Source organism: Mustela putorius, unplaced genomic scaffold (assembly GCF_011764305.1).
Source record: "Mustela putorius furo isolate JIRA1106 unplaced genomic scaffold, ASM1176430v1.1 tig00000275_pilon_pilon_pilon, whole genome shotgun sequence".
NCBI lineage: Eukaryota > Metazoa > Chordata > Mammalia > Carnivora > Mustelidae > Mustela > Mustela putorius.
In genome coordinates, this window is record NW_025421341.1 from 4,182,280 (window position 1) to 4,209,333 (window position 27,054).

The 27,054-nt window shown below is 38.1% G+C and overlaps 1 protein-coding gene across 1 annotated transcript in view; it reads left to right on the forward strand.

The window, feature by feature from the left end:
- PLCL1 (phospholipase C like 1 (inactive)) overlaps positions 1–27,054 on the forward strand; it is a 342,886-nt gene that overhangs the window by 276,889 nt on the left and 38,943 nt on the right. Inside the window, exons 4-5 of the mRNA XM_004772178.3 lie at positions 5,374–5,449; positions 7,593–7,702. Coding sequence (XP_004772235.1) covers positions 5,374–5,449; positions 7,593–7,702 — 186 coding nt within the window. The remainder of the gene's footprint in view (positions 1–5,373; positions 5,450–7,592; positions 7,703–27,054) is intronic.

The following is a 27,054-nucleotide window of genomic DNA, read 5'->3' on the forward strand; positions in this document are numbered from 1 at the left end:
CCCTCCAACTCTCTCTCAAAGAAAAATCTTAAAAAAAAAAAAAAAAAAAAGAAAAGTTCTAAAAGACAAGTATAGGTTTGAGAAATGATTAATAGTAAATAAAATACTATATTGTGGGTAATTGATACGTAGAAGAAATAAATATCCCACAGTGAAAAGGGGAAAAGTGATGATATAAATGAATTGATGACTATGTGGCTGTAAGGGTGAATAAGTCCCGGATATACTGGGATTATGGGATCACAATTTCCTGGGGCAAATGAAGGCTGGGAGATAATGTAAGTAAATAATTGCAGTTTGAAGTAGAAAATAAGAAATTTTATAAACAGACTAAAAAATAGAATGTTGGAATATGGAGGCGAGAGGGAGAGGGAAATCAGGGCAGCGGTGGAAGGGGGGGGGGCACTGAAATGGGCTTGAAAGCTGGTAAGATTTTTGACTTAAGAAGACTTATCTAGTAGTAAGAAATGTGTAGAAGGAGGAACAAGTAGGGTCTGTATTTGGAGAAGCGCGATTCATATAGGGTTCTAGGGGGATTAGGAAGCCACGGGGGGAAAGGCTGCTGAGGCAAATGGGAAGACTTGAATTCTGGTTTAAAATTTTTTTTACTTCCTTCAATAGGCAAAGGAGAAAATGATAAAGCCAGGAAGTAACCAGTGCTATGTTTTTGGAAGATGATTCTGAAGGTAGTATTGAGAAGGAGTAAGGTGGGAAGAACCAGAACCTGCCAGTAGCTGAGCAGGGATTCAAAGCCACCTCTGAGTGCCTTCAAGAGAGCTTTGTGAGCATTTGAAGAAAATAGGAGATATTTCTTTTCTTTTCTTTCCTTTTTTTTTTTTTTTTTTTGGCTAGAGTTGGGGTGGGAATCGGTGAATGAGATGAAGAGCATATTTTTAATGATGACATTTGAGATGCAACTAGAATTTGAAAGATGGTCCAGAGAGTGGACTTAAACCAGGAGTGTTATGATTAAAGAAGGAAACAAAGGGATAAAAGTGGCAGGTTAGGCAAATCTTGGTGATTGACAAAATGTAGGAGCTTATCTTCTGGATGCAGTGAGGCAAAGAGAATGTTGGAGATCTGAACCTGGATGTCTGGACGAGACAGAGAATGCTGGAAATTACAGGCACAGGTATCTGGTAGTCTAAGCATCTCTACCTCATTTGTTCTCTGCAGATAGCAAAGGTATGATTAAAGGAGTAAATGAGGGGTTTGGTTATAAAAGGAAGGGTAAGCAGTAGAGAAGCAACAGTAGATGGTGAGCACCCCAACAATAGCAACAGCGCAAAGCTGTCATTACTCCCAGGCCTAAAGGAGAAGGGGAGGGAGCCATTCAGGCACACAGTCATATCTGCACTGGGCAGAGAGGGGCCACTCGACAGGAGCTGTGGTCTTGTAGAGAGGAAGCTATGGAGCCACAGTCCAACAGGGAGGGAATGGTCAAGGGAGTAACCATCCTAAGCCTTCTCTCTTCCTGCCTCCTGCTGTGATCCCTTGCTGATGGGTTCCCTTGGCCATCCCAACAGAAGTCACAGGCAAGGGAGCCTGCTTGATGCTACCTGCAGAGACCAACCTCCCCAGCACGGAGCATGACAGAGAGTGGATCTGGAGGGGTGAATAGAGAGGACCCAGCATAGGCAACTCCTCAGTAAAAATTTGAGAATGTGTTCATTTGTAAATGATATAAACTTAATAACATAACAACGTATACAGTAAAAACCAAATCAGGAATAGAAATTAGCATTGGATTTTAAAAGTTTTACTTAAAAGTAATAGAAATAAATCTTTTTGCTCTTCTAATGTAATTGGATACGTTGATCTGATCCCACTGTCACCGTTTTCACGTGTGTGTGTTGCTGAGGAAGAAATCATGCTGTGAGTGGAATGAGGAGAAGCTCTGCCATCTTCACGTTTTTGCTTGTGCTTGGGTGATCTTCATCTTCTCAGGAATCCATACTGGGAAGGTTTAGTTTATTTAGGACAAGACACTATAAATAGTATTGCTCAACTACTTTGCAGGCATATGTAAGTTGTAATATTCTGGAAGAAACCAATAAATGAGGCTGCGGTGAGCCCTTCTTCCGTGTGCAACTCCCTTCTTCCTTGTCTTTTTTCACTTACCACAGTGGAGACACCTGATCTTGACTTGGCAAGGGCAGGGTCAACCTGTAAAAGCTTAATTTCTGTTCTAGTTTTACAGATAAAATAAACCGGAATAAAAGTCCTTATTGTTTCTTCTCATACCTCGAAGTATTATCTTGGGCTCCCTGCCCCAGAGTGCACGTACCTCCCTACTTCGGAAACTGCTGTGGTAGTCCATTGAAAGTATGGATCTGGAATTTAGAAGAGGGGGCAGTGTTGGGAACACCAGCTTTGAAATGATCTGCATGAGAATAATATTTTATAGCTCTAGAAATGGATGAAATTACTCTGAGGAGAGAAGAGTGAAAGGAAAGAACGGAGAGCTGAGACCAGGCAGCTCAAAAGATTCCTACATGTAGAGATATGAAAAAGGAGAAAGAGGTCGTACAGGAGTCAGAGAAAGAGTGAAGCTGAAAAAGAAATGCGCCCAAGAAATCAAGAAGGAGTAATGATCAGAGATGTCAGCTGCTGAGTTGGGAGTGAATGAAGACAGAGGATGGGCCAGGATGTAGTTGATGAGGCCAAGGTTAAACTTGAAGTTCTTGATTGAGTCTTGCTTGAGTCAAAGCAATGAGTGTGGGCTAATTTTTTAAAGGAGGATTAGTGGCCAGTAGAATATTTTGTTCTTGTTTCTGTTTGCTTACTTTAAAATAAGAAGTGTAGGGAGAAGGGAAAAAGTCAGGAGAGAGGTAGAGATTTCGGATGAAAAAAGAAGGGGTCATTAGGAATGGATTCCTGAGGGAAGTAGTGGAGGTGGGATTGAACCTCTAGGCTACCTCTAGGCAGAAGAGGTAGCCATAGCAAAGATGACACTTCCTTTCAAGGTTATTAGAAAGAGGGTATGGTGTTTTGGATGAAGGAAGTATATTCCTTTTATGATCAACACTGAGGAGATATTTAGTAATATACTGCAAAGAAAACTGGCCACAAATCAATAAAGAGGGGTTTTTTTTTTTTTTCTTTAAGTCAAAGAATATATTCTCTACTGAAAGCAAAACCAAGAGAAATGAGAGTTAAGATGTCAGGCAAGATATCATCAAAGGAAATTATCAATCCTATTATTTTTGGGTTTTTCTTAAAAAGGATAAATTTGAATCTTGTTGAAATGAATTGATTATGGGCATGCCCTCGTGTTTTTCCTGACAGGCTGGGCCAGGTGACTTTGAAAATGCCGTATTTCAGGCTCAAAAGATAGCATGTATGTGAAGGCATGCATTCTCTCAAGGAATATGGCCAGGCCAGACAAAATCAGAGGGGTGCTATTTTTTCATGAAAGTAAGTGGATACAAGGTAACTGGGGGGTTAATTCCAGCACCATCATTAATTAGCTCTATATTTTAGACAAGAATCTTAATTCCTGTAAGATTTCACTTCACTTCACTTCACTTCACTTCACGTTTCCCTCCCTCCCTTCCTTCCTTCCTTCCTTCCAAAATTAAGGGGGTGGTCGTGATACCTAAGATTCTTTTGGTCTTAAAATTAAATGATTATAAAAATGTATATTATATTACCTATTTTGCTTATGGTAAAGTCACAAAATGTGTCCATTATTTATGAATGTCTCCCTTGCTTGAGTTTTGTAAAAACATTTTGTCTACTACTTAGCTATGGCAACATATGATAACTTTTGAAAGTATAATAAAACTCAGTTGATGTTACATGCATGGATTCTAAGCTTAGAAAAGACTAAATCAGATGGCCCTCATATTAAATCTTTCTCTGCTTGTAAATTTTATTCACTTGGAAGCTGCAGTAAGTCAGGCTACTGTTAGGGATTTAGTAAATTGTTACTCACTAACCTTCCACTTCCTCTTGGGAGTTGAAAAGCATTAATGCAGTTAAAATGTGTGACTCAGTCTAGACCTTCATGGGTATCTACTTTTATAGTTTTGATGGTCAATTTAACCCTCCAAATAACTTACTTTGAACTGCCACTTTAGGCAGAAAATATGAGTAACTCAATTTTGTTTGGTTGAATTAATTATCATATTCCATTCATCCATTTCGGCAGACATCCCTGCTGGACTCTGAGTTCCATGGAGATAGAAATATGTCTGGTTTTGCTCCTTAATGGCTCATACCCTTTATACTTGCCACAGTGCTTACACATAGTGTCTGCTCAGTAGATAATTATTAAATGAATGAATTGTATGATTTTACTCCTATAGAGTTGTTATGCATTAAAAACATGTGATTCAATATTCTTTTCTATTTGAAAATATGTAATCATAAACCACTTTAGATTGTCAGTGATTGTAGAAGACTACAATCTGTTCAACAGCATTTAATTGTGAAAAAAGTCTTACCCCAAACCTTTATGTCCACTTTGGCTTCTGCCTTGAATTCCCTTCAGAATATTCTGACGGACAAAATGCAGAGTAGCAGATGAAATGGGAAAATGCTTACCTAGAGGAGAAGAGCTGCTGGATGTCACGAAGTGTTGGTTTGTCTGATGGATACCTTTCTTCAGTTCCTTCTGCAGAAGCGCCCCAATCCCCTGTTATCCTGATCACAACTTCTTTACCAATTTTCTTCCCTCTTCAGGTACAGGTTTTTCTTTTCTCCATCTCTCCAACAGTTTCTTGTTTCCCCTACTTCATTGAGTATGTTAAGTATTTCTTGGACGTTTTTGTTTCCTACCCAAAGATCAAGGGCAGGAACCACCATTTCAGGGTTATTGCCTACAACCTCTGTTGAATTGGTGGCTCTGAAGCCTGTCCCATTTCTCATTCTTGCCAGTGGAGCTGGAACCCTTTAGAGGGAGGACCAGACCTCTACTCTCTTGGGGCCACCCAAATCCAAGCTGCTAACTTCATTGATGTGTTTAGTTGTCCTTTAGCTCACTACTAGGTGATTCTCCATTCCGATTCTTGTTGCTGTTGTTCTGGTACCACTTGCCTTGAGGCTGCAGTCACTTGGTGGGAAAGAGGTGTTCATGAATGTGATCTGGGACTTAAAGAATGTGTATACATTTATTTAACAATTGTTTGTTTGTCACCCATGGGGTGCCAAGCATATTACATGTCTGAAATAATTATGAAGTAGGTGACTCTAACAGTAGTTTTGCTAGAGTGGATGGGGGTTGTAGCAGACATTATCTTTCCATATTGTGTCTCTTGTGGTCAAGGCCATGGTTCCCCACGATTGCCAGTATCTCTCTGTATGTTGTCCTTCCAATGGGCTGGTTTAAGGACTTCTAACTACCACTTTTTTATGTTTATTTTGTGACAGATGATTCAAGAGAGCCGGTTTCTCATAGAAATGGCAGATACAGTCCAGGAAAAGATTGTGCAGTGTCAGAAAGCAGGTAATCCCCCTACTTCTGCCCCATTTTGTTTAGAAACTTAATGATAATTTGTAGTAGTTTTTAAAGTTTCTATTTCTACCCTTAAAATTGAAATATTTTGTGCCATAGTTTAACTATTCTTTTGAGTTAAACTGAAGTCTTTGTTTAGTACAGAAGAAATTCAGGTGACAGTAGGTTGGTGTATGTACACAGAGGGGAGTGTCTAGAGATACCTAGAAAGGTGATCTGTTCTGAATCTACTTGGAAGTCTGCCCAAACCCTTTACTACATGTTGCCCCTTAAGAACCACCTCATTTTTATAATTTGAGCCCTATTCCTATTAATCTCCTAGGCTTTTGCCTCACTTATTAGTCATTATTTTAGATTTGTTCTTTCTTTAAGGATGGGACGGGTCACATATCTGTGAGGGTACCTCACAGATCTGAGGTACACAGATCTGAGGCTACCTCAGATCTCTGAGAGACCCCTCCTTCTATCTATATCCACATTCATCCGCATACTGTACTCTTATCTTGCTTAGATTTCTGTTTTCCTTGATGCCCGCGCAGAATGATCATGATGAGGAAGATGACAATAATGATAATTGCTTGATATATTTGCATATGACATACTGTGCACACACACACTGTTACTTCGTCCTTTTAACAATTCTGCAAGGTAATCACCACTGAATCCAGCTTATAGAAGAGGCATCTGAGATTCTGAGACATTGAGTGAATCACTAAGATTCCATATTAGCACAGGGTAGAGCTGACCTCTGAACCCAGACTAGACTTTAAAAAATGGTGCTTTTTCCCGACTGGTCCACAGGCTTAAATATTTCTGTTGACAGAAAGGACAAAAATAATAACAGTACCTATAGGATGCTTTTATATGCCAGACACTACTTTGAGAGCTTTGTATGTATTGACTCATTTAATCGTCAACCACAATCCCTTGAGGTAAGCTCTCTTGTTATCACCATTTCACTAGTGAGGAAACTGGATGGTAGAGCATTTCAAGGCCTTACTCACACTTATGTGACTAGTAAGTAGTAGAACCAGAGTATAGGTCCAACCCCACAATCATGCTCTTACCATACGCTATATTTGTGGTGTTAACGCCAGAAAGGTTAATGTGGTTTTAAGCTGCATTAGAAAAGTAGAGTAACTAGAACAAGGAGGGTGGTGGTAAATCTCTACCCTGTGTGGGCTGCTTCAAGCCCCCTTTGAGTATGATATTCCTGGATGCAGGTCCCTACAAGCTCAACTCCAGGAAGCGGTGCAATGTGGAGGCTCTGCCCGGATGTCATCTTTAAAGAAGAGACATTGTTAGTAAAGCTGAAACAGGCTAAAATGTTTAATCTGGAGGAGAAAAAACTCTAGTGGATTTTATCGAGTATCTTTCTTCAAAGATTTAAAGGGTTGCACAGTGGAAAAGAGGTTAGACTTAGCTGGTCTGGGTCTAGCTAGCACCAAGGAGTAAAGATTTCAGGGAGAGAGACTTTGGCTTGCTATCAGTCATAGCCTTCCAAAGATGGCGTAAGCTGTCCAGAAGAAAGTGTGATTCTCAGCTCTGAGGATGGTGATATTTTTTATAGTAGTCAAGCTTGAGAAATGGTTGAGCTAAAAATAACCTTAAGGCCATTCCCAAATCTGCAGTATTTAGTTGTTTCCAGAAACGCTATTTATAAAACATCTTTTTATTTTTACTCAACATTTATTGATTAACATCAGTATCCATATGGACTCCAGGATCTACTGTCAAACCATATGGGTGGCTTATAAGGAAAAGTAAAATCAGTGCATCTATCACATATGGTTAGCCATCCCACATTGTCATACAGTATACCATTTCACATAAAACCCAGGTAGAGGACAAACAAGACACATGTAATCTACTAGAAGAATTTGGTTCTTCACCTCCTTCTGATGTCTTTATCTGGTGGTTCCTGGCTGTTTAAAATGTAATTTGGTCTAATGCATTGGTCATTGTTCGTTTGCCCCTAAGGATAGCCACTGGTGGGGACAAACAGAATGGGAAGGAACATTTCATTCAGGGTTTTCAAAACTATGAGAGGAAAAGAATGGGAAATTTTTCATTATAAGAGGCCCGTTTTTCTGAAATGTATAGTAAGAATTCTTAGATGTTCTTTTCTTCAAAGGGATGGAATTCCGTGAGGAGCTTCATCATCTCGGGGCGAAAGAAGGCTTGAAAGGTAGAAAACTCAACAAGGCGACCGAGAGCTTTGCTTGGAACATCACAGTATTGAAGGTAAATGAAATTCTCAGGTGCGCCATTGCCTTTATGTTTTCCTGCTCATCTCTCGAATGTGTAGTGAAGCATCAGTGGTCAAATACAGTGATTGGACTTTTCAAGTAATGTGTGGCCTAATCACCAGGTTCATGCGCTAAGGGATGTGGAGATCGACATACTCTCTGCCGTAATAGAGCAGATGACGGTTGTGGTGGAAACGGAGGACAGCGTGACCCAATTCCACCAGCCTGTGTTTTTACGCAAATGAACGCTTCTCCTCAAGTCAATATAGCTGTTCTTGTTTGTGGAAAGAATAATGCCAAATGTTGTGGGACAAGGATCCAGCGCCAGTGATTTGGAAGAGCTTTAAATTACAGAATATCTGGAGTCATTTAGGATTATTTTATTTTAAGAAGAGTCTCTATAAATACATTGATTTTTACAAATAGCTTTTGAAGTCAGTTTCTGGAGATTATGATTTGCTCTTCTGAAGATTGATTTTAGGATTTTGAAATAAAGATGCCACTTTTCATATTTTCTTCTGTGAAAAGAGAGATGATTTAGGCAGTTGGAATAATTTATTCCTGACGGTGCGAAGGGAAAAAAACAGCCACGAACAAAATTACTCATTGCTGAAGTTTAAAGACCTACTATGTCTCACATACTGTTTTACAGGCTTTATATAAATTAAAATTTTAATACACACAACCCAATACTATTATTATTTTTTTAAGATTTTATTCGTTTGAGAGGGAGAGAGAGAGCATACACACATGAGTTGGGAGGGAGGGAGAGGGAGAAGCAGTCTCCCTCTTAGAGATTCCCCCACCCCCTGCCAATGCCAGCTCAATCCCAGGACCCTGGGATCATCACCTGAGCGGAAGGCAGGTGCTTAAACAACTGAGCCACCCACGTGCCCCCCAATACTATTATTAGTCTCATTTTACAGGTGAGAAAACAGAGACATTAAAAACTTAGGTGTATTACCCAAGACCATGGTGCTAGTGAATGATGGTGGTGGAGTTCGAACCCACGCAGTCTGGTGCCAAGGAGATATGCTGAACTTGCTCTGCTGAGAAATCTGTTTAAATGAAAGTGCTAGATAAACTGAAAGATAGATCACAAATGTTTATTAAAAATTCAGTTCACAAGTATTTGTTAACCTCCCACTATGTACTGGGCTCTGTGCTCAGCATTGAGGATCCACAGAGAACAGAAGAGGTACCATCCCTGACCTCATGAGTTGAAGCCTGAGGCCAGGGAGTGGGGTGGTAGAAAATAGGCATTATTTCTTTTAATGAATAGAGAGGAGCGTTAATATAAGGAAGAGCTTATTTTCTAATATTAGAGTACAACTTGGCAGCATGCATGCTGATACAAACACTTTCTGGTCAGCAAATATTTATGCGGGCTTGTTAATGTGCTGGTTACTGAGAAAGGTGCTATGGATAGAAATATCCAGAGTAACAATTGGAACCTCGAGGACTAGTCTACCAAGGGACACAGACGTATAGCTAAAAATGGCCTTCAGATACTCAGTAAGTTATGTGACAAGCACTCATGACTAAGCAGTTTATAGACATTTCCCCTTTTCTCTTTGCAAGGATGGACTGACCTTGCAGCAACTCACACTGACCCTGGTGTGACTCTCCCCATCTCACAGATGAGGAAACTGAGGCTAAGTGAGGTTTAAAATTTCTTGCCTTCAGCCAGTAAGTGGCAAAGCTGAGATTTCAACTCATGCCCGTGGTTCTACACTACACGATTCTCCTGCCTCCTATAAAACTCAGCCCATGTGATTGAGTCTAGTCAGCCTATTCCAGAGGTGCGGCCGACTCCACGTTCAGATTGCCTTACAGCTGTGAAGATTTAGCCAAGTTATGGGATCCCTCTGACAGTTGACAATAATATAGGGTGACAATAATATTAACACTCAGGGTTTGGTGACAGTTAAATGAGGTAGTACATACAAATCTGAGTCACCGTGCTTAAAACTAGGCACTCTCTTTACACACCCACATATGCTCTTACTTTTGGCAGGTGATGATGACCATTGGAGGAACAAATTTGTTGTTTTTATTATCTTCTTTAATAAATTTTTAAGTCAACTAATTTTTAAATTGAGATATAATTTCTCATTTCTTTATTAACCTATGACTTAAGGTCATTCACTCTTTTCTGAGGTTGGTTTCTGTATTGGTTTGGTTTAGCAGCAGAGAAGGATTGCTAGATAGGGCTGAGCAAATGCTGTACATGTCATGCTAAGACAGACCTTTTGAAACATGACCAATATTCTACTGTTATAGTTTATGAACTAACTGCTGGTATTTCAGCTTGTGTGCTAAGAACTCAAGTATGAAGGGTGAATTTTCCTCAACTTTTAATATTTCCTTTCCCGGGCTTATTAATCAGGGGCTCTCTCCACAAGTGCTGAACAAATGACCTTCTTAGAATTTGGCTGTTCTTTTTTTTTTTTTTTTGAGTGAGAGAGAGAGTGAGGACAGGGACAGAGAGAGAGAGAGAGAGAGAATCCCAAGCAGGCTCCATGCCCAGTGTGGAGCCTGATATGGGGCTTGATCTCAGGACCTGAGCCAAAATCCAGTCAGATGCTTCACCAACTGAGCCACCCAGGGGCCCCTGGAATTTTAATTTTTAGCTGAGGGACAGAGGCTGAGCTCTTTGGGAGCCTCTTTAGTCTGATGGTGCTCCTCTGAGAAGATCCTTCGGACACTCTCCCTTTATTTCTTGTATCTCTTTTAGTTCCTACTTTGTTCTCTAGCTTTCCTATTGATTTTCCAAGCTCCTAACATCTTCTAGTAAATGCCTTTTTTTCTTAAGTTTTCTAGATTCAGTTTATGTTGCTTACAACTGGTTGAATGAGTAATAACCAAACTCATAAGATATACTCACTGAATTACTAGGCTATGGCAGGGACCACTATAAAATTGTGCATTGCCAACTGGAAGGGTTTCCTTATATACAGTTTATATAAGTACTCTCCACAATTTAGGGGAAGGGAGTGAGGAATTATTAACATTGTTTGAATATGTGGGTTTGTGTAGCTAAACATACTTAATTCCAATGTACATTCCAACAAGCAAGGGAGAGGCTAGAAAATATGACAGATGTGCCCGGAGGGACATGGTGGGTTAGAGCAAGGAATGGTGGAAGGGGGGACTGACTTTCAAACAAACTGAGCTGAGACTAAAAAATAAATTCTTTAATTTATGTTTCCTACAATTCAGTATTACATTGATTTGATATTAATACATGAAAGGGAAGTTAGAGAAAGACTCGCAGAGACAAAGATGAATAGCTCTATAATACAATAGAAATGAATTACGCTTAATGTCCACATTTTCCAAGCCAGAGATGAGGACTTAGGATCCAGCAAGAAGGCTGAAATCAAGATGGTCCTAGAAGCTCCCATCCATGTATTTTTTTTTTTCTCTTCCATTCATATTTTAGCACCATGCATGGGCTCAGATTAGGGACTTGCTTAACAGAACTTTTTGCATTTCCCCACACTTTAGCCATATGCCAATAGACAACTATAACATTTTCCTTCTATCTTTTTCTTTCTTTCTCATTGCTGAGCACAAACTCAAACTCCTTAAATAGCCATTGTGTTTATTTGGAGTGGTATGATGAAACATGTCTCAATGACTCAGTCTTCAGTATATTTCCCAGATAATCATTGGACCAAGATAGCTCCATTTCATCCTACCCTCACACATTAAGAGTTCCTCCCATCTGTCTTTTCTCTATGCTGTCCTTCAGAAAAGAATTTTATTTGGTCATTAACATAGTATTAAAATTTTACAATGGGAATTTTCCCAGTTCTTTAAGTCTTCCAGAAAAAGATGCTACAACTTCACTTACTTAGTTAACCTATTGTAGTAAATTGTTATTAATTTTGGAAGTGTTTCACTCATGAGAGTTCTGAAGATCTTTTGGAAGAGATATATAAATTTATACTGTGTCACTGATAAAACACAATGTGTTATAAAGTAGAATTCACTTAAAGTCTTGGATTCCATCGAGTGACTTGACTCCTCAAGTATAAAAAGAACTTCACTGTAAGGCGGTTACACCTACGAAACTGAAATTAGAAAAAACACACAAGGTGTGCGTGGGTGGGTCAATTGTTAAGCACATGCCTTCAGCTCAGGTCATAATCCTGTGGTCCTGGGATTGAGCCCCATATCAGGCTCCCTGCTCTGCAGGAAGCCTGCTTCTCTCTCTTCCACTCCCCCTGCGTGTGTTCCCTCTCTCACTGTGTCTCTCTGTCAAATAAATAAATGAAATCTTAAAAAAAAAAATCCATGAGTAGCATTTTTTAAAAGATTTTATTTATTTAAGAGAGAGAGAACGCACACGAGAGAGAGAACATGAGAGGGGAGAAGGTCAGAGGGAGAAGCAGACTCCCCATGGGACTTTGTAGCCCAATGTGGGACTCGATCCTGGCACTCCGGGATCATGACCTGAGCCGAAGGCAGTCGCCCAACCAACTGAGCCATCCAGGCGCCCATGGGTAGCATTTTTAATGAGCTTTCCCAATATATATTTTTCTAACTTGGCCTGTTGGCTATTTTAAGGAACTAAATTCCATTATCTTTATATTTTTAAAAATTTGATGAAAAAAATCAATTTTAGCAGGGTAGAGATGTGTCAAGTAGAGATAAGTAAAAATAATATAGAAAAAATGTAACTAGTGAACATTTTATTGTAAAGGAAAAGTTATGAAGGTAGGTGGTCACCAGAGCTTAGAAAGGAATAAAATATTAGGAAATGGCTAACCTCTAAATTTCATTGATTCCTAGTTGTATTAAATTTTGAATGAATCATTACTTCATCAATGAGGACTTCTATTAATTGATATGTACTTCTACTTTCCCTAGATAGATTTCCAGCTTGTAATTTAATTCATTCCAGTGTGTGCCATTAAAAAAAAAACACAAGTTTCTTTAATGGATTTATGTTCATTAAATATGACTAATCTTTTTCTGCCCAACTTTTGGCTTTTTATTACTGTCTAAGCCTCTGCTTCTTCAGCTTTTATCTTGGCAACAGTTTCCTTTTCCTTGGGAAGAGCAGAGCTCAAGGCTTGTCGCTTTTCCTCAGGAACCTGTGCTGCGTTGCTCATGTAGGCAGACTCTCTTATTTGGTCTCCAAATTTCAGGCCGCCACATCTCTGGGGGATCTTGCTGCATAAGGGAAATTAAATGGATGTATGGATGTCAGTGTGGTAATAACTTTCTAGCAGAGTCTGCAGACCTGCTTGAAGGCTTTGCTAATTGTTGAGAGGTAGGAGAAGTACAGCAGGATGATGTATTATTAAGAAGAGGTATGAAGACTCTGAATGACCGTGGACATTTTTAATCATTCTTTGTAATTCTGTGTGTACCAAGTCAGGATCTCCTGGCAGCCATAGTGTCTGTGCCCCTGGAGGCTGCTCTGAGTTTATATAAAGAAAGAACGTGTCCAGTGTCCTCTGTGCTGTCTATGGAGAACTGCTCCAATGGTGTTTCCGGCAGCTGCTGGCTGTTGGTTGCAGAAGCTGAAGAGAGTTTAGCTTTCCTCCTGAGGCAACTCTCTCACAAAAGAACCGCCATTTACGAAGTCTAAAGAAACAGACCCCCAAGAATAACCAGGTATTAATAATACACTCTTCTTATATTGATATTACATTGAATTGTTAAGATATGTAAGGCAAAGTAGTTAAGAGTGTAGACTCTGAATCCAGACACTCTAGCCGTGTGGCCTTGGAAAAAATCTCCTTTTCCTCTATGCTTCTGAGTCAATTGAGATAGATTGTGCCGTGGAAACAAAACTCTGAAAACATCAAGGGCTTAAAACAATAGCTTCTTTCTTTTTTTTCCTTTATCCTTTTTTTTTTTTTTTTAAAGATTTCATTTAATTATTTAACACAAAGTGAGCAATGGAGAGAGACCGAGAGCTAGCACAAGTAGGGGGAACAGCAGCCGGGGAGAAACAGGCTTCCCGCTGAGCAGGGAGTCCAATGTGGGGCTCAATCCCGGGACCCTGGGATCATTACCTAAGTTGAAGGCAGACGCTTAACTGACTGAGCCACCCAGGTGCCCTAATAATAGCATATTTCTTGCTTGCACTGTATGTCCTTCACAAGATAAACAAGTAGCAAGTATCACTTAGGAACTCGGGCTAACAGGAGCTCTGTCTAATGCTTCTACAATCCTGGAGGTAGGGAAGCACAGATTGGTTTTAAAGACTTCTGCCGAGTGGTGTCAGGTGTTCTTCTACTTACATTTGACTGGCAAAAGCAAGCCACATGGTCAGATCTTACTTCAGTGGAGTGGGGGCATGTATACATTTCCTCAAAGAGAGGGAACAGGGAAGCCTGGGTGGCTCAGTTGTTGGGTGTCCACCTCAGGCTCAGGTCATGATCCCAGGGTCTTGGGATCGAGCCCCCACTTTGGGCTCCCTGCTAAGCGGGAAGCCTGCTTCTTTCTCTCCCACTCCCCCTGCTTGTATTCCCTCTCTTTCTGTCAAATAAATAAATAAAATCCTAAAATAAAAAAGAAATGGGAGCAGATTTTGGTGACTATAATGAGGTTCTTCAATAACACCCACCTACCTCATAGGGTTATGTGAGGACTAAAGAAGTTGATATATGTCAAGTCGTCTCCAGCATATAAAAAGTGCTGTATAATTGTTATTTTTATTACTAATAATTAGCATTCACTGCTTGCAATAGGCAGTTAAGTGATTTTCACACAACATTACGTCATTTTAAGGAGAACCCTGTAAAGTTGCTGTTACTACACCCGTTTTATAGATTTAAAAAACTGAGGCTGGAGACGCTAAGTAACATTCCCATTGGCATGTGGGAATTGAGCAGTGGAGCAAGGAACTAAATCCACTATCCTCTACTGTCAGGATATTAACAGCACCCAAATAATGATAGGTTACCTGAGTGCTTACTATGTGCTTAGTATTGTACTAAGCACTTTATAGTTAGTATCTTATAGGAGTAAGTGTCCGGTGCAGGTAACGTGAGAATTCCAATCACCTTGGCAGTGTGTCCCTACGAAGAGTCTAGCTTCGGACCACCTGTTCTCCCTGTTCCCACACTGCATTCACCAAGCTACTCTGTTCTCAACTGGTCTTTCCAAGTATCCTGCTCTGGTGGTGATGGGATGGATGGCCCACTGACGCAACTCGTCCTATCTGCCTGGAAGTTACATTTCTCTTTGTAAATGAGTCAGTTAACTTCCTTTTTCACCAGTGCGTCTCCTATGAGCTTGGACAGTGTGAATCCGCTCCCCAGGGCCTGATCACTCTAGGGCGATGGGATGTAATTGAGCACTTGGGCAGATACCACTGAGATTAGGAAAGCAAAACAAAATAACAAAAACACCAAAGCCGAGGGCCGACCCTGGACCCACCCTGAGAACCCAGTCAACCTCCTCCTGTTTCTCTTGGACAGCTACACCGTACACTGGCTTTCAGACTAGACCTTGCCAGCCTCCACAGCTCCATGAGGCGGAGGAAGTTTCCAGAGCTGTGCTGCCAGCAAGAGCTTTGCAAAGGCCATGCTTCTTCTCCTGTTCCTTCCTCAGCCCATTCCTCTGCTTCTCAGTTGCTCAGTCTATCCTTTATGACCTAAGCTTTTGGAGCAGAAGTTCTGGAATCTTCCTTTGAATAACAAACCTGAGATGATTTAGAAATGAGAGGTGAAGTCTCTAGGCAAATTCCTCACGCTTTCACTGAGAAGAAAGAAGACTGAAAGGAAAAATTGAAGAGCTTTTAAGTCACCAATCCTGAGACGGGAACTTTCAAAGAGTTTTAAACAAAGCTTTTAATTCTGAATAAAGAGAATAGACACACATACACACGCAGCTTTTAATTCTTTAAAGAAAATACTTTCTAGTAATACATACAAAGTAACAAAATTTTGAGCTGTGAGTGCCTATTTTATCTTAGAATTAATTATCTAAGAGTTTAGACCTACAGGAAGCTAGACATGAATTTAAAAATCTGCAAGTAGTATAATTTTTAAAAATTAGATTATCTGGGGATGCCTGGGTGGCTCAGTTGGTTGAGCATCTGTCTTCAGATCAGGTCATGATCCCAAGGTCCTGGGATCCCTGTATCAGGCTCCCTGTTCCGGGGAGTCTGCTTCTCCTTCTCCCTCTTGTGCTCTCTCCCTGTCAAATATATAAATAAATAATTCTTTAAAAAATTAGGATGAGATTAGATTTTATGATAACCCGAGTCCTTCTAGGTCTTCACATTTTTTATGATTAAAAGTTAGTTGCAATCTTTCTCTGTGCTTAACTCATTACATGGCTTAAACACAGTATCCTTTTGCCATTAAACCTATCAATAGTGTAAATCTATTTATACACCTTCTCTTCTATGTGTTAATCCCCCTCCTTTGTTTCGTTCTGTTTTTAACCTATGGCCCCACCAAGCCCTAAGTACATTCAGTTTCTAGTCTCACTTCCCAGACTCTCACTGCAATCTTCCCCACTTCCTGATTGCTCTGTCCAGTAAGATGATCTGTACTTACCATCTTCTGGGTATTTTTGATTCCCAAAGTTTATATTATTATAATTTTTTTATTGTGCTAAAATACATGGAACATAAATTTTACCATCTTAACTATTCTTAAACATACATTTCAGCGGTATTAAATCCATTCATAGTGCTGTTCAACCGTCACCATCACCCATGCCCATAACTTTTCTTATCTTGTAAAACTAAAATTTGGGATTTATTAAAAAAAACTCAGCCCCTGAAAACCACCATTCTACTTTGTTTCTATGATTTTTGACTACTCGAAGTACCTCATAAAAGTGGAGTCATGCAGTATTTGTCTTTTTTTTTGTGACTGGTTTATTTCACTTAGGCTACTGTCCTCAACGTTCAGCCATGTTGTAATATATATGTCAGAGATTCCTGAACAATATTCTGTTGTATATGAATACTTTTTTGTGTTTTACATTTGTTTACTTTTAAGTTTAATTCTAGCATAGTTAACATAGTGTTATGTGAGTTTCAGGTGTACAGTGTCGTGATTCAACAGTTCTATCCTCAGTGCTCTTTGAGATAAGTGGACTCGTTATCCGCTTTACCGATTTCACCCATCCTCCCCCCACAACATCCCTCTGGTAACCATCAATTTGCTCTCTATTGTTAAAGAGTCTGTTTTTTTTTTCTGTTTGTTTTGTTTCTTAAATTCCACATATGAGTGAAATCATATGGCATTTGTCTTTGACTGACTTGCTTAGCTTTATACTCTCTAGATCCATCAACGTTGTGGCAAATGGCAAGATTCTTTTCTAATTTATGGCTGAATAATATTCCACTGTGAGTGTGTGTGTATCATATCTTCTTTATCCATTTATCTATTAATGGACATTTGGGCTACTTCCATAATTTGGCTATTATAAGCAATGCTGCAATAAACATAGGAGTCCATCTATCTTTTCAAATTAATGTTTTCATTTTCTTTGGGTAAATGCCCAGGAGTAGAATTACTGGATCACAGGGTACTTTTATTTTAAATTTTTGAGAAAACTCCATGCTATTTTTCACAGTGACTGCACCTGTTCACATTCCCACCAACACTGCACAAGGGTTTCTTTTTCTCTGCATCCTGTCAATACTTGTTTCTGGTATTTTTGATTTTAGCCATCTGAGAGGTGTGAGGTGGCATCTCAATGTGGTTTTGATTTGTATTTCCCTGATGATGAGTGATGTTGTATGTCTTTTCATGTGTTTGTTGGCCATTTGTAAACTTCTTTGGAGAAAAGTCTGTTTAAAAGTCTGCCCATTTTTAAATTGGATTATTTGTTTTTTGTGTGTTGAGTAGTATAAGTTCTTTATATATTTTGGGTACTAACCCTTTATTGGGGGTACCCTTTATTGAATATATCATTTGCAAATATCTTCTCTCTTTTATTAGGTTGTCTTTTAGTTTTGTTGACTATTTCCTTTGCTATGCAGAAGCTTTTTATTTTTATTTTTGCTTTTGTTTCCCTTGCCTCAGGAGACATATCTAGAAAAATGCTGTTATGGCCAACCTCAGAAAGATGACTGCCTGTGCTGTCTTCTAGGATTTTTATGGTCTCAGGTCTCACATTTAGGTTCTTAATCCTTAAGTTTAATGTGTGTGATATAAGAAAGTGGTCCAGTTTCATTCTTTTGCATGTAGCTGTCCAGTTTTCCCAATACTATTTGTTGAAGAGGCTTTTTCCCACTGCATATTCTTACCTCCATTGTCAAAGATTAATTGTGGATTTATTTCTGAGCTCTCTATTCTGTTCCATTGATCTGTGTCTGTTTTTGTGGCAGTACCATACTGTTTTGATTAGTATAAATTTGTAGTAAATCTTGAGATCTGGGATTGTGATACATCTCGTTTTGTTCTTTTTCAAGATTGCTTTGCTTTTCTGGGTATTTTTGGGTTTTATACAAATTTTAGGATTATTTTCACTTCTGTGAAAATTGCTGTTGGTATTTTCACAGGGATTGCATTAAATCTGTAGACTGCTTTGGGTAGTGTGGGCATTTTGACAATATCTGTTCTTCCAGTCTATGAGCATGGAGTATATTTCCATTCCTCAATTTCTTTCATCAATGTTTTGTAGTTTTCAGAGTAGGGATCTTTCTTCTACTTTAGTTTATTCCTAGGTATTTAATTCTTTCAGGTGTAATTGTAAATGAGGTTGTTTTCTTAATTTCTCTTTTGCTCTTTCATTTTAGTTTATAGACAAGCAATAGATTTCTGTAAATTGACTTTGTATCCTGTGATCTTACTGAATTCTATCAGTTCTAGTAGGTTTTGGATGGAGTCTGTAGGGTTTTCTATATATAGCATCCTGTCATCTGCAAATAGTGAAATTTTACTTCTTCCTTATGAATTTGGATGCATTTTATTTCTTTTTGTTGTCTGATTGTTATGGCTAGTATGTCCAATACTATGTTGAATAAAAGTGGTGAGAGTGGACATCTTTTTTCTTGTTCCTAAACTTAGGGGAAGAGCTCTCAGTTTTTCACTATTGGGTATGATGTTAGCTGTGGGTTTTTCATATACGGCCTTTACTATGTTGAGGTATGTTCCCTCTAAACCTACTTTGTTGAGGTTTTTTTTTTTTCTCATCATGAATGGATATTGTACTTTGTCAAATGCTTTTTCTGCATTTACTGAAATGATCATGTAGCTTTTATCCTTTCTCTTATTGATGTGATATATCACATTGATTGTTTTGCAAATATTGAACCACACTTGCATCCCAGGAATAAATCCCACTTGATTGTGGTGAATGATTATTTTTAAGGTATTGCTGGATTTGGTGTGCTAATATTTTGCTGAGGATTTTTTTTTTTTTTAATCTATGTGCATGAGAGATATTGGCCTGCACTTTTCTTTTTCTGTAGGGTCTTTACCTGGTTTTGGTATCAGGGTAATGCTGGTCTCTTGAATGAATTTGGAGGATTTCCATCCTCTACTGTTTTTTAGAATAGTTTGAAAAGAATTGGTTTGGATTCTCTTTAAATATTTCATAGAATTGACCTTTCACCTGGACAAAAGTTCAGGACTTTTGTTAGTTAGGAGTTTTTTGATTACTGCTTCAATTTCATTGCTGGTAGTCAGTCTATCAGTTCAAATTTTCTATTTCTTCTTGATTCAGTTTTTGGAGACTATATATTCTAGGAATTTAGTCATTTTTTTCCTAGGTTGTCCAATTTGTTGGCATATAATTTCATAATGTTCTTTTATAATCCTTTGCATTTCTGTGGTGTCAATTGTTATTTCTTCTCTTCCATTTCTCTTCCATTTCTGATTTTTTAAAATTGAGTCATCTCTCTCTTTTTCTCTTTTCTTTTGTTTCTTCTTTTTTAAATGAATCTGGCTAAATGTTTATCAGTTTTGTTTATCTCCTTGAAGAACCAGACCCTGGTTTCATCAATCTAATCTATTGTTGTTTTTACTTCTATTTCATTCATTTCTGCTCTAATCTTTATTTTTTCCTCCTTTCTACTGGTTTTGGGTTTCATTTTTTCTTCTTTATTTTAGCTTTTTGAAGTGTAAAAGTAAGTTATTTATTTGAGATTTTTATTGCTTCTTAGGTATTCCTGTATTGCTATAAACTTCCCTCTTAGCACTGCTGCGCTGCATCCCAAAGATTCTGGACCACAGTGTTTTCATTATCATTGGTATCCATATATTTTTTGATTTCCTCTTTGATCTTGGTTGATCCATTTACTGTTTAGTAGCATGTTATTTAATCTATTTGTGTTTGTCTTCTTCCAGATTTCATCATTGTGGATGATTTCTAGTTTCATTGTGTGTAGTCAGGAAAGATGCATGATATGACTTCAATCTTTTTGAATGTGTTGAGACTTGTCACTCAGTATGTGATCTGTTCTGGAGAATGTTCCATGTGTACTTGAAAAGAATGTGTATTCTGCTCTTTTAGGATGTCTGCTAGATCCACTTGGTCCAATGGGTCATTCATTTTTTAAAAAAGATTTTATTTATTTATTTGATACAGAGTGAGAGAGAGAGAGAGAGAGAGAGCTTGAGAGAGCATAGGGGAGGGGCAGAGGGAGAAACAGACTCCCCTCTGAGCAGGGAGCCTGATGTGGGGCTTGATCTCAGGACCCTGGAATCATGAGCTGAGCTCAAGGCAGATGCTTAACTGAATGAGTGCCCCTGTTTCCTTGTTGATTTTCTGTTTGGATGATCTATGAATTGATATAAGTGGGGTGTTAAAATTTCCCACTATTATTGTATTACTATCAATTAGTTCCTTTTTGTTTGTGGTTAACTGCTTTATGTGTTTGAGTGCTCCCATATTGGGTGCATAAATACTTAGAATTGTTATATCTTGTTGTTGGATTGTTCCTTTTATAATTTTACAGTATTCTTCTTTCTCTTTTGTTATAGTCTTTGTTTTAAATCTATTTTGTCCAGTACAAGGTTTCTTTCATTTCCATTTGCATGATAAATGCTTATTCATCCCTTTGCTTTCAATCTGCTTATGTCTAAAAGGGTCTCATATGAGTCTCTTGTAGACAGCATATAGATGGGTTTTGCCTTTTTACTCATTCTCTCACCCTACATCTTTTGATTGGAATGTTGTCCTTTTACATTCAAAGCAATTCTTGATAGATATGTACCTATTGCCATTTTGTTGCTTTTATGGTTGTGTTTATAGTTCTTCTCTGTTCCTTCCTTCTCTTGTGCTCTTCTCTCACAATCAGTTGGCTTTTTTAGTTATCCATTCTTTATTTTTTAAATGTTAATGGTTTTAGATTTGTGGTTACCGTTTGGCTTGTATATAACATCTTATGCATATTAAGATGATGGTTGCTTAAGTTTGAACTAATTCTTTACTTTTCTCTCTATTGGTTTTTGTAATATGCTTTCATACTTTACATCCTTTTACTTTGTGAATTCCTTAACTGATTTTTATAGATATACTTAATTTTACTGCTTTTGTGCTTCTTACTTTTCTTATTCCTATTTATGGTCTTTCCTTTCACCTCAAAGAGTACCTTTTATCATTCTTGTAGGTCTGGTTTAGTTTTCATGAATTCCTTTAATTTTTTTTTTTTTTTTGTCTGTCTGGGAAACCCTTTATATCTACTTTTATTCTGAATGATAGCCTTGGATAGGGTATTGTGGGCTGCAGGTCTTTTTCCTTTAGCACTTTGAATGTATCATGTCACTTTCTTCTGGCCTCCCAAGTTTCTGGTGAAAAATCAGGTTATAGTCTTATGAGGTTTTCCTTACATATAAATGTTTTCATTTCTCTTGCTGTTTTTTTTTTTTTTTAATTCTGTCTCTATCACCACATTTTGCTATTTTTAATTACTATATGTCTCGGTGTGGACCTCCTTGGGTTGATTTTGTTGGGGGCTACTGTCCCCCCTGGATCTGGATTTCTGTTTCCTAGATTTGGGAAGTTTTCAGCTATCATTTCTTTGAAAAATTTTCTGCTCCTTTTCTCTCTCTTCTCCTTCTGGCAGCCGTATAATGTGAATATTATTATGTTGGATGGTATCACTGAGTTCCCTAAGTCTATTTTCATTTTGTACTATTTTTTTTCTCTCACATTTTCATCTTGATTGTTTTTTACTTCTCTGACCTCTGGTTGCTGGTTCTGCCTCCTCTTTTCTACTGTTTATTTCATCTGGTGCATTTTTAATTTTAGTTATTGAGTTCTTCATCTCTGACTAGTTCTTTTTTATGTTTTCTATCCCTTTGTTGAAAGTCTTACAGAGATCCTCCACTCTTTTCTCAAGTCCAGTGAATATCTTTATGGCATTACTTCAAATTTTCTATCAGACTTATTACTTATCTCCATTTCAGTCTCTTGCTATGACTGTCCCATTATTTCACCTGGGACATATTTCTCTGTCTCCTTGATTTGTCTAACTCTCTCTGTCTGCATCTCTGTGTTAGGAAAGTCAGTTATGTCTCCAGTTCTTGAGAGTAGTTGGCCTTATGGGGAAGCAGCCTTTTAGTTCTCTGCAGTGTCCCCTGTTCACCAGAATCTGGCACTTGAGGGCTATCTTCTATGTGTGTTGTATGCACACTGCTGTTGTGGCTGAGTAAATTTCCTTCAGTGCAGTTGCCTGCGATTGTTCTCTTTGCCCATTATGGGCAGGGCTTTGTCCTTGTGTTGTCAGTGGGACAGTCTGGGGCTGCTCAGGGCTTGAACTGAATAAGACCAAGCATTTGTGAGAGATGCAATAGTGCTTCCGCTGTGTTGTGCCCTTAGAATCTTTTGTTGGTAGGTGGGGTCTGGAGTTAGACCAAATATCTACCACCAGCCCACTACATGAGCCACAGTCTGACTGGTGTATGTGGTTATCTTTCCGTTTCTCCAGGGAAGGCATTACTTGGAGTGGTTCTGACTCCTTTTGGGGTTGTTTTCATACTGCCAGGCTTGTGGCACTGCTTTGGATGGGCTAAGCCAAAAGCAAATTGGAGGGGGTGGAACTGCAGAAGCACACAGGGGCAGGGTGGCAGTGTTAGCAAGGTTTGTGCTGGTGTGTTATGGGAGTAGACCTGAAGCAGAAGCCTGGCTGAAGTTGGTGTGTCTGCAGAGGAATGCAGGGTTGGGATGCACTGTTAAAAGTTAGCAAGTGTTTGCTCCATGCTGATTTCCACACCTGGCTTCATGTTTAGTTTGCATAGTGGATGAAGGAAAGGGCTTGTTCCTGGGGAGATCTCCCAATATCCCTGTCTCTCCACTGCATGTTCTGAGGTTGGTAAACAGATTTCCCTCTCATTTATTCCAGACATTTTTCAAAGCGCTGCTCTGTGCTGTATCTCTGTGAGGCTGTTTGTGGTGCTGTCTTTTTAAGGGCAGGGACTCAGTTTCCCATTGCCCTCCCACCTTTCCTGTGAGCCTACTAATCTTTAAAGTTACAGGTTTTAAATCTCACTCATTGTAAGAACTCATGAAATTTGTCTTCTCTAGTTTTCAAAGGCAAATGTTGTGAGCATCGTCCTTTGTGGGCTCCCCAGTGTGAGTCCGTTTCACTCCTCTACCCATGCCCATGTCTTCCCTCCCTCCGGTAGATAGTCCTGGGGCTCCATTTAGCTCCTGATCACATCTCTGCCCTTCCTACCCTCTTCAGCGAAGCCCTTTCTCTATATTTAACTGTGGAGACTTTGTTCTGCTAGTTTTCAGGGTTTTTTTTCTGGGTTATTTACACTGATGTTAATATTGTCTCGTTGTATTCATAGTAGAACATGAGTTTAAGGTCTTCCTACCTTGCTATTTTCCCTAGAAGTTCTAAAATACCACATTTTGCTTATCCATTCATCTGTTGATGGACACTTGAAAACTTTCATGTTTTAGCTTTTGTGAATAATGCTGCTATAAACATGGATGTACAAGTATTTCTTTGAGACCCTGATTTCACTTCTTTCAATTCTTTGGAACCCAGAAGTGGCATTATTGGATCATATGGTAAGTCTACATTTAATATTTTTGAGGAAACATCAGGCTGTTTTCTACATTGGCTATACCATTTTGTATTCCTACCAAAAGTACACAAGAATTCCAATTTCTACACATCTTTGCTGATGCTTGTTTTCCTTCCTTCCTTTCTTCCTTCCTGCTTTCTCAAGTAGCCTTCCCAATAGGTGTAAGGTGGTATCTCATTATAGTTGTTTTGGTTTGCATTTTTCTAATGATTAATGATGTTGAATATTTTTTCATGTGCTTATTAGTTATTCTGTGTATCTTTTTTGAAGAAATATCTATTCAAGTTTTTTGCCTATTTTTGAATTGGATTGTTGCTTTTTTTTCATTGTTGAGTTTTAGAAAACCTCTATATGTTTAAGATATCAATCCTTTATCACATATATGACTTGCAAATATTTATCTCATTCTGTGGATTTCTTTTTACTTTAATGATATTATCTTTTTGATTCACAAAGTTGAAAATTTTTCATGAAGTCTAATTTGTCTACTTTTTCTTTTGTTGCCTGTTTCTTTGGTGTCATATCCAAGAAATCATTTCTAAATCCAGTGTTGTGAAACTTTGCCCTATGTTTTTTTCCTAAGACTTTTATAGTTTTATGTATTTTCCATTTTGAGTTAATTTTTGTATATGTTGCTAAGTAAATGTCCAACTTAATTCTTTTGCATGTGAGTATCCAGTTTTCCCAAAAGCATTTCCAGCAAAAACTACCTACCCTTTTACCACTGAATGTTCTTGGTATCCGTATCAAAAATCATTTGATCATATATGTGAGGGTTTTTTTTTTTTTTAATTTTGGGCTGTCTTTTATATTGGTCTGTATGTCTGAGTTTATGCTAGTACCATGCTGTTTTGATTACTGTAGATTTGTAGTAGGTTTTAAAATTAGAAAGTATGAGGAGCACCTGGCTGGCTCATTTGGAAGAGAATGTGATTCTTGATCTCAGGGCTGTGGATTTGAGCCCCACAGTGGATGTAGAGACTGTTCTAATAAATAAATAAATAAATACCTTAGAAAAATAAAATCAGGAAATATGAGTTTTCCAGCTTTGTTCTTCAAGATTGTTTTGGCTATTCAGAGTCTCTTGAGATTTCATATGAATTTTAGGTTGGGTTTTTCTATTTTTGTAAAAACATCATTGGTATTTTTCCAGGGATTGCTTTGAATATGTAGATTGCTTTTGGTAGTATTGACATCTTAGCAACATTGTTTTCCTGTTAGGGACTTTTGCAAACAGAATGATCTCTTATCCTTTCTTATATTTTGCAAGGCTGCCCTGTAGTTAAAATACTCAAAAAACATTATAAAGGGTCTGATAATTAAATTAAGTTTAAATTCAGAGTTCTCCTGCTCTGAGAATACATAGTATATCTGTTAAACTCTATAAGTTAAGTTCTCTATAGGAAAAAGTAAAATGTTTTGCAAGGACCACATAAGTAATTACTATGTCAAGACATACCTGTCTGTTCATCTGTTTAGCCAGCTAGATGTGTATCCACCTGGTCAGAAACATACCTAAGAACCTAAAGAATTTCTTGTATTGTTAGGTCACGTATGCCTAATAGCTAATGAAAGGAATGTTGTGTATTGACCCAGTCTATATCTTCTATAGGCTATATTAATTTTTCAGACTTTCATTTTATTTTTTAAGGTTTTTCTTTAAAGATTTTATATATTTACTTGAGAGAGAGAGTGAGAGAGAGCATGAGAGTGGAAAGGGTCAGATGGAGAAGTAGACTCCCTGCTGAGCAGGGAACCTGATGCAGGACTCAATCCTGGGACTCCAGGATTGTAACCTGAGCTGGAGGCAGTCACTCAACCAACTGAGACACACAGGTGCCCCTCATTTTATTTTTTTAATTTATTTAAATTCCTTTGCTAATTAAATGTTTTAAAAATAATGTATAAATGTTAGCAAGTAGTTACGATATTTGTCATCCTGGAAATATTTGGTGACTGCAGTGAGGAAGGGCAAAATAGTGATGATGCTAATATTGAATGTCTGATTCTAGTGGTAACTGGTTTAGTCTCACTCAGCATAGCAAGCCTCAGACTCACCTGTAATCTCAACCAGGTGCCTAACAATGCATGCCATTTTTCACCAGGAAGAAGGTGGCAGGTGAGAAAGAATGAATGCATGGATTAGTCCTAGAAAAACAACTCTAATCATGTGTTAATACCATTTTTATACATAAAATAAAATATTACTAGGTCCTATGAAGGGAAGAGTATACATTTAGAAGGCACAACATCTATTCCTGGGATTTTATAGGCTGAATTTGATAAATTTATATGCAGATTAGGACAGGCAAATGTGTTTCAGGCACATTTTTTAAAACCGTGTTATTCTTGGTTTATTAGGGTAGAAAAAGACCTTCTTATTCCATCTCAAGAAGCTGGTTTAATTTATTTCCACTTTAACATTCATAAATGAGAAAGTGCGAAGCATAAAAGAGTCTTCTAGTGCATGAATTAGCAAAGTGTAATTTTTTGTTTGTTTTGTTTCAGTAAAACCACATTCATTCATTTAGTCAGTATCTGTAAGCCCTTACTGGGTGCTTGGCTTTGTACCTGAGAATGTACTAGTGAAGAAAAAGATGATCCCCTGGTCTAATGGAGCTGACAGTCTAGTGAGTGAGACAGTCGTTAATAACCACACACTGCATATTAAATTTTTCACAGTGGTCATTGTCGGTGAAGGAGAAGTTGCATGGCGTTATGTGTGATGGGATTTGACCCAATAGTAAGGGTTGGGGAAGTTTTCCATGAGGAAGTACCATTTGAGCAGAAAGTAAATATCTTTAGCTTTTCATCAATTCCAGAATTCTGCCTTGTATCTTGATACTTGAGTATGGTTGTGAAAACAATCTGAAAATAATGATGAAACTGAAACAAATCAAAATTAAGATGTGATGCATTTCTTCAACTTGGTCTCAGGAGTTCTAAGATGTCTGCCTCACTCATTTAATTACCTCTCATTAGCATCATAGATAATTTGTCATTATATCAAATCTGGTCATGAGTCATACTGTCAATTATAAGTGACTTTAATCACCCATTTTCTAAAATAATAATCTGCAGCAACGTTCTATGTTTATGTGTATCCACAAAATTTATTTGACAGCTTGTATTTGCAGAGGAGGATGTTGAAAGGTTGTTTTCTGAGAGTTTTCTGAGATTTAAAGCTGAAAAGATGCAGAAAGAGAATTATACAATGTATAATACTACTGTATTAGTGTTAGAAAAAGCAGTAAATTTTTAAAAAAAGGAGTCTAATCAATGCATCTGTAATAAAAATAAAGTTTCAAATGTAAAACATTATTTCAAACAGCTCTTGTTCAAAAGTATAGGGCAGTTCAGAATGAATGTTAAT